At 32.5% G+C, this 8,440-nt stretch overlaps 1 protein-coding gene across 3 annotated transcripts; it reads left to right on the top strand.

The window, feature by feature from the left end:
- Positions 1–4,337: 4,337 nt before the first annotated feature.
- On the top strand, positions 4,338–8,182 carry LOC103495806 (AUGMIN subunit 1). 3 transcript variants are annotated; one of them, XM_008457471.2, is made up of 6 exons: positions 4,338–4,917; positions 5,008–5,140; positions 5,235–5,369; positions 5,471–5,594; positions 7,622–7,759; positions 7,881–8,182. In XM_008457471.2, exons 1-6 carry the CDS (start codon positions 4,662–4,664, stop codon positions 7,986–7,988), a joined length of 894 nt encoding a protein of 297 aa, XP_008455693.1. In that variant the 5' UTR covers positions 4,338–4,661; the 3' UTR covers positions 7,989–8,182. The 3 variants fall into 3 exon arrangements, with proteins under 3 accessions (XP_008455693.1, XP_050944293.1, XP_050944294.1); XM_051088336.1 differs by having other exon boundaries at positions 4,489–4,917; positions 7,653–7,759; positions 7,881–8,030; XM_051088337.1 differs by lacking the exons at positions 4,338–4,917; positions 5,008–5,140 and having other exon boundaries at positions 7,653–7,759.
- The last annotated feature ends 258 nt before the right edge of the window (positions 8,183–8,440 follow it).

The raw sequence follows: 8,440 nt of genomic DNA, 5'->3' as shown, positions 1-8,440 counted from the left end.
TAATAAACATAAAAAATATTAAGCGATCGTTTATATAAACCACACAAATATCTAAAAGAATATTAATCGATCGTTTATATGTATCACACTAATGTAAAAGATCGTGCATATATCTTTAAGCGATCGTTTAGTAAAGTTTAAACGATCTTCTTAATAAGAATAAAAAATATTAAGCGATCGTTTATATAAACCACACAAATATCTAAAAGAATATTAAGCGATTTCCTAACGTACAGATGAAGAATATTAAGCGATCATTTATATGTATCACACTAATTTAAAAGATTGCGCATATATCTTTAAGCGATCGTTTAATAAAGTCTAAACAATCTTCTTAATAAACATAAAAAATATTAAACGATCGTTTATATAAACCACACAAATATCTAAAAGAATATTAAGCCATTTCCTAACGTACAAGTGAAGAATATTAAGTGATCGTTTATATGTATCACACTAATGTAAAAGATCACGCATATATATTTAAGCGATCATTTAGTAAAGTCTAAACGATCTTCTTAATAAACATAAAAAATATTAAGCGATCATTTATATATCTAATGTCTAAACGATATCAACTCTCCATCAAATTTAATAACAAACATGTGTACATAATAAGGAAAGAAAGATAGTACGATTTTTCATTAATTGTTCAAACCTTGCCTTGCTTACAAGTCCTACTATTATGTCCTTTACGATTATAATTGGAACATCTGGTTCAACTACTAAATTCCCCAACAAATGGAATTCTTTGTTTTCTTGGTCTTCCAGCCTGCTGTTTAAAGACTGGAGGTAATATTTTCATGACAGAATCTACAACTTTTCAATCAAAATGAGATCCAACAGGTTGAATACAACCATTGTATGTTGCTGATAGTGTTTCTCTATATAAAACTTAGATACATAAGAATAGGTATCTAAATTAAGCATTCGTAGAACAGCAAGAGCATGTGCACAAGGAATTTCTTCAACATCACACGTTTAACTTCATAATAAACGGTTGATTTCCATCAGTTACTTGGTATTCAGTTGTACTTATTGGATCAACCTAATACATAACACAAATAAAGACAATTAATAACATAAGAAGAAATAGATTCCAATCTCTATATACATCAAATATGTATAGATATTAATCTATCAGTGCCTATCTGAGATGAATTGCTATCTTTATCTATTGGATAGAGAAAGATAGCAATCTATCTCTAACTGTTCGAGAAAATAAATAAATAAATAATCTTACCAATAATCTTGTCGACTTTTCATGTTCTAAACGTAGAATGTTCTCAGTCCAAGAAGTCAAATGACTCTTCATTGTAAAAGCAGCTTTACTTCGTTCATAAAACCACTTTTGCAATACATCCTTATTTGAACAAAGCATCATTGCCACAGGTAGTTCTCTAGGATCTTTAAACACAAAATTTACACTTTCTGCACAATTTGATGTCATCATTTTATAACTCGTCTATGTGAATATGCCCGAGACCACTTCTCAAAACCAACACTACTAAGATAATCTCTAATATTTGAACAAACAAACTCCATGCATCTCATGTGGTACTCAAATTCTTCAACAGTATAGGCATAAGCACAGCTAAAAAAATACTTATTAAGTAGTGGATCCTTAAAATGGAGCTTCAAGTTACTTAAAAGATGTTTTGTGCACACAAAATACTCAACATCAGGAAACACTCTTAAAACTCTTTTGGGGATGCTAAGATGTCTATAAAAAACAATGACTAAATTAGCTTGCTTTGAAAACTACTTCGTATCTTCTTAAAAAACCATGTCCAATATGCATCATTTTCAGAATCTACAATGGTAAAAGAAAGAAGGAAGATTTGATTGTTACTATCTTGTGATGAAGCTGCTAATAGGATGCCACCAAACTTACACTTCAAAAATGTCCCATCAACAGAAATAATAGGTCTACAATATTTCCACCCTTCAATTAGTGTACCAAAAGCCATAAAACAAAACTTGAAATGATCAATATCATCCATTTCTAAAGCAGTGCATGTACTTATAATAATTAAAAACACATTTCTATCAGCACAAACAAAAAAGAACAGAAAGAATATCAAAGATGCCAATATTGGTCTATCTAGATAGACTGTGATATTAGTCTATCCACATCTATCTGCAAATCAATTTAAATTTGATATAAAAAAACTGATCATACCTGGGTTAGATTCAACCAATTTATCAAAGAATCTTGGAATCAATGCATACGATTCAACTGTGTCACCGTATAATATCTTTACCATATGTTCTTTTGCCCTACAAGCTTTCTGATAACTTATATTAACTCTAAGATTTGTACGAGCCTTATGCACAATCTCTTTAGGAATGAAATGATCAGTAGACATGAATCTAAAATCATCTATCAAACAATTGCCAATTATTGTTGAAGAAGCATGCATGTGAGAACTTTGGGCAGTACTCAATAATTAACAATCATGCTCAGAAGTGTATTTTCATAGCATCCACAAACACTCTTCTTATAACGAAATGCCTTTACATACCATTTGCAGCCTTCTTGCAGACATCTAAATTCAAGAGACCTCAAATTTGATACTGTAGTCCTAAATTGAAAGTTGTTCTTCACTGCTATTATGCAAAAACACTTTGAAAGCACTTCTTTACTTTCAAATAAACTTTTTTCCTTCAAATCAGAATAATAAGAGATGTGTCTTATAACTTCATCATTTGAAACAGAAGAAGAAAAACCTATATTCAGTGGCATATCAACATTCCCCCGTACACTACTAGATGAAGAAGACGTTCCCAAACAATCAACACTTACATGCGCAACTAATGGATGTCTACTAGTTGCATCTTTAACAAAAGCTAAATACCAAGCAATATCATTGTTCTTCTTTATCGGCACCACAGTTTGAAAATTACTTTTACCAAAATCAAGTAAAACAGATAATTCTGCTGATTCATCCAATTCAAGTTGTTCACATATCAAAGAAACCAAAGAATTAAAGCTGACTCGCATATCTACCAAAAGTCCGGACACTGAGTAATTCTCATAAACATTGCAGTCTTTACATTGACCTCCATAAAAAACAACTATAGGAATAGACATTCTAATCTGGAAAAAAAGAAAATATAATTAAGTATTTAGATATAATAAGAGAATACTAAATGATCGTGCAAAGAAGTTAATAAATACTAAACGATCGTTTATCACCAATACACGATCGTATATAATAAATTAAACGATCATTTAAAGATACTGATCGTTTAAACCATTGTGCAAAGAAGTTGTTTAACACCAATACATGATCGTTTAAAGACACTGATCGTTTAAACCATCGTGCAAAGTAGTTAATAAATACTAAACGATCGTTTAACACAAATAGACGATCACATATAATAATTAAACGATCGTTTACGTTTAAACCATCATATCCAATTTGATACATGATCATTAAAAGATACTGTTCGTTTAAACCATCTTATTGAAATTGATACACAATCGTTTTTAAACGCTCATCGTTTAAATAATCGTATTGAATTCGATACAAAATCGTTTAAAGATGTAGATCATACAAAATATTGAAAATTTTCGTGTTCATAAAGATGAACGATCGTCTTCATATAACAAAACGATCGTCTGTATATTGTTAAACGATCATGTTGATAGAGGCAAATGATCAAGTAATTCAATGAAAATTATCTTGAAAAACATAAAACTATCGATCTTCATAATGATTTACACATCTTACAGTGATTCTTAAAAGTTCAAAACGAAATAAAAAACCTTAATTCTTACCAACAAAAAAAAACTCAAACGACATTCATACTGAAATAGAAATTCTCAAATCAACGTAAACAGTAATCAAAACCTTCAACGATCTTCATAACCAAATACAGGATGTCTTACAGCAATACCTACATATACTAAACATTCTATCTTCACGCCGAAATATATAATTCTGAACGAAATTTTATAATCAACTAAATAGTTCAAAGAGAAACGATATTTAGAATACTCACCGAAACCAGAAAAACTGAGATGATATCAACAGAGCAATATACATGATCTTGATTGTCCAAGATGACAAGAAGAGAAATGATGTTATCGAGATAATGGATATCAGAGCGAATGTTGTCGAAAATTACGAAAAATTAGTCGGAATAGCTCAAATTATCCAGATGAAAGATATATAAAAAACGATATGAATAACTCGGAAATGACGATCGTGAAAAAATCGGGAAGAAGAAGAAAATCGGATTTGAAAGATCGTAATAAAAGATTAAGGACAAATAAGAAATTTTGAAAAAAATAATTTGCCTTAATGGACTTGTTAGACAGATTGGTTTACAATTTTGTTACATTTATGTAAATTTTCCAATTTCTACCCTAAATTTTGTTTGCAAATCCCCATTTATAAATATGTATGTATATATTATGAAACATATTTGGAGATTTTAAAATCAGAATTAAGTTTCATATTTTTCAAAATAATAATAATAACAATTATAGGGAAGACCAAATTTTAAAAACTATTTTCACTACACGCCTGCAGATCCGACGGATCATTCGGAGCCGTCACCGATCTCCTTTACTCCAATCTCCGTCTTCCTGTTTTTTGCTTCTTTTGTTTTTTGGTTAAGGGATAAAAAAACATACCATTTTCCGACCAACTATGAGCGATATAATGTCACCGGCGGTCGATTCCGATTCGAAAATGGGATCAGATCCAACTAGTCGAATTGCCGAAGTGAAGGAGTGGTTGGGATCCGAATTCGGCAGGGCCGGCAAAGAAGTTCCCGATTTTGAATACACCCCTTTTAGCGTCTCTCATTTGCACAATCTCTGCAATCTCTCCCAAGCAAAGACACGCGCCGCCGAGATTCTGGCCAAAGACTTCCGCCTCAAGGCCGCCGAGTACCGCGCCCAAGGTAAAACACTATATCTCTCAGCTTTCGAGTGTTGAATTTTGTTATGAGATTTTGTTTATTTTGATTGATTTTGATTTTTGGGGCTTTTAGCGGCGAGAATCAGAGAGATTTTGGAGAGCGTAGGGATGGCACAGGAGAATTTACCCTCCAATGTCGTTTCATCGGCGCAAGTTCTTGCTAATGTGGCGAATTTGTTGAACATTAGGGATACTGAGCTCAGTAGGTAATGAAATTGGAATCCCTTAATTTCTTGATGAATTTGTGGTTGAAATTTTGGGTGAGTGTTTGTTTGATTGAGAGAATGTTAAACAATGTAGCTTTCTGGTTGCAATGGGGGATATTTCTTTGAGGAAAATAAGTGTTGAGGAGAAGAGGGCAAAGGTGGAGAAGGATTCTAAGGTTCTACTGGATCATACTCGAAAGGCAATAGCTAGATTAACATATTTGAAGAGGTTAGTTTTTTGGAGAAATTTCTTTCTTACCAGATTCGTGCTTACTATTTAGTGTTGGTTTTTGTTTGTTATCACTTTGACATGATCGAACAACTTGGTAGAACATTAGCACAACTAGAAGATGATGTAGCTCCATGTGAAGCTCAAATGGATAATTGGAAGACAAATTTAGCTGTAATGGCTGCCAAGGAGCGGCAGTATATGCAGCAATGTGCCAACTACAAGGTACTTGTGCTCTTTTTGAATTGCTACTTATTAAAATAAACAGGTTTATGGTGTATGTAGACTGGTGTGCATCTGGATACGAGTTTTTTCATAGCATAGAACCCCAATGGGTGGCCTCATGATTTGGGAATACAGGATGTTTGGAGATGTTCTCCAAGTTTTTGGGTGAATTAAAACCCTTCAGTGGAACAAAAAACTTAGGTCTTGTTTGATAACTATTTTGTTTTTGTTTTTTTAGCAAAATTAAGTTTGTAAACACCTTTCCACCTCGAAGTCCTGCAAACCCCCAAGTCCCATAAGTTCTTCCGAAAGAGTTTTTGCAATGGAGGGTTCATTTGGCTTCAGAAAATGACAAACAAGAGAGGAAGTTTTCTTGAGATTTCGAAGGTGCTGAAATCGGTAAAGAAAGAAAACCTTGTTGTTCATTTGGTATTGATTTAAGTGGATGGGAACGTTTCAAATGCCTGTTGCTGGACTTTTCGAATGGTGAAGATGAAATTAGTAACCCTCATTCTGAAAAGAGAAAGAACCGACAACCTCCCCAAGGAACCAGATCAGAAAATCATTTTAAACCTCTTCACCCTTTAAGGAGTTCTTAGTCTGAAAAATCTCCAAGCTCGAAACCTTACCACTCCGATGAGGAAAATAAAAACAGGGGAAAAAAGGGTAAGAAAGATTTGTTGGGAGGACACCCTGGTTTGAAGGACACCCTAGTAGTCACTAAACGTGATTTTCACGACGATTGGCATAGAATTTTGGAAGCTCTTCAAGCACAAACACAACGCACCTTTATCTTCAATCTGTTTCATCTGGACAAAGCCTTGCCCAAATGCCATGATCAGACTTGGTCAAGGCTTCTCAGATGGGCTACTTATGGTCCTTTTATGCTGAAATTAGAAAGATGGGACCCAAAAAACATGGGAGAATGTTGCTTGTTTCCTCATATGGAGGATGGATTAAATTGAGGAACTTCCCCTTGCATTTATGGATTATTTTTGCTTTGCATTTTTACTAGGAAAGCTTGGAACACTGTTTAGAATCTTTTACTTGGAGGTTTGTCTTCTTAGAAGATTGACAATTGGATGTTGGACGGGCTCAAAATTAGAGATTATTGTCCAAAAGGTTACATCTTGTGGAGTTGTGCTACCCATTCCCTTTTGTGGTGCATTTGGAAAGAGAGGAATAATAGAACTTTTAAGACAACTATAATTCTTTTGATTCTTTTTGGACAATGTTGCAACACATAGCTTCTTGGTGGAGTACAAATTACACCAACACTTTTGTAATTAGTATTACAGCCTTGCTATGATTTTCAACAATCGGAAGGCCCTTATTCTTTAGTTTTTCTTGGGAAGGGCCCTCTTGTCCCTTGTCCTTAAGGTTGTTTCTCTTTTGTTCTATGAATATATCTGTTTCTTATAAAAGAAAAAATAAAAACCCTTTCCGCCTTCTAAATTTCTTGCTCCGTTATCTATTTTCTTCCAATTTTATATAACACCAAGTGTAGTTTCGAAAACTGAAAAAAGTACCCTTCATAGTTGATGGCCTAGTTGATTAAGAAAATTGTTTTGAAGTATAGATATATGTTGTATTTGATTGATATGTTGTATCTTATTGATAAATTCTTGTTTCCTATAATAATAATAATAATAATAATAATAATAATAATAATAATAATAATAATAATAATAATAATAATAATAATAATAATAATAATAATAATAATAATAATAATAATAATAATAATAATAATAATAATAATAATAATAATAATAATAATAATAATAATAATAATAATAATAATAATAATAATAATAATAATAATAATAATAATAATGTTGCATCTTATTGATATTGATGCTAAAGTTGATGAATCTGAACTCTGTTGAATTATGTTCACATGGATAAATAAGAAAAATGACATTTCTTCTTCATAACTGTAAGTATGATATCATAATCTCTTTAGGAGGTTCTCTTAAGACTCGTCTCCTTCGAAATGTGATTAGATGAAGTATTTTAATTGACAGGCAATGCTTAATCGTGTGGGTTACTCACCAGATATCAGTCATGGGATACTGGTTGAAATGGCTGAGCATAGGAAAGAGTTGGAGAAGAAAACAAAGCCCATGCTTGATACTTTAAGGAGCTACCAAGATCTTCCCCCTGTAATTCATTCCCCATTACTCATACATTGCCAATTTGTTTTGTGTATAAATAGTTCTTGAACCTTTAATTTCATCAAAAGAGAGTAAAAAGGATTGAACTTTAAATTTGTCTTAATTACAGGATAAAGCTTTGGCTGCTTTAGCAATTGAGGACAAGAAAAGACAGTTTGCTGTAGCTGAAAAGTATCTTGAAGATGTTCTTCATTCTGCACTCACCACGACACAGTAGCTTCTCTTTGACAGTCTAACGTTTTTGGTAAATTGTTGTGTACGTTTGTGTGTCAATGTTAGTAGAAGATAGTGTTAAGAGAGGTGCATAGTCAATATTCAGGATTAAGACTTTAGGAGCCGAGTATATTTTGTAACATTATGATGACATTCGGAGCTTTTGAGTTCCTTAATGAATATAGTGTATTTTTGTTATTGAGAATGGTGCATAAGTAGGTTTGAAGAGTTCGGTTAAAAACGGTTGATGCAGAATTGAAAGAAAATTATCATTGAATTGATATTATCTGAAAATTGAGATTGTTTGAAACGGAAAAAGTATGATTTTAAGCACTTAAAAAATCATTATAAATATGCTCGATGTGAAAGATCAGTCTTTGGCAATGCCACCAAACAATTGGCCTCAATCTTACCCTATCTTGCGGTATCTCTTCGATCGATTTCTCGCCCAACCAA

Source organism: Cucumis melo, chromosome 8 (genome assembly GCF_025177605.1).
Source record: "Cucumis melo cultivar AY chromosome 8, USDA_Cmelo_AY_1.0, whole genome shotgun sequence".
In the NCBI taxonomy this organism is placed as follows: domain Eukaryota; kingdom Viridiplantae; phylum Streptophyta; class Magnoliopsida; order Cucurbitales; family Cucurbitaceae; genus Cucumis; species Cucumis melo.
This window is presented reverse-complemented; position numbering and strand designations above follow the sequence as displayed.

What these genes read in the sequence shown, in the direction of transcription:
- LOC103495806 (XM_008457471.2), top strand. Translation starts at nt 4,662, where the DNA reads ATGAGCGATATAATGTCACCGGCGGTCGATTCCGATTCGAAAATGGGA. An exon ending in CGCCGAGTACCGCGCCCAAG is followed by an intron (nt 4,918 to 5,007) that starts GTAAAACACTAT and finishes TGGGGCTTTTAG; the next exon opens with CGGCGAGAATCAGAGAGATT. An exon ending in AGCAATGTGCCAACTACAAG is followed by an intron (nt 5,595 to 7,621) that starts GTACTTGTGCTC and finishes TTTAATTGACAG; the next exon opens with GCAATGCTTAATCGTGTGGG.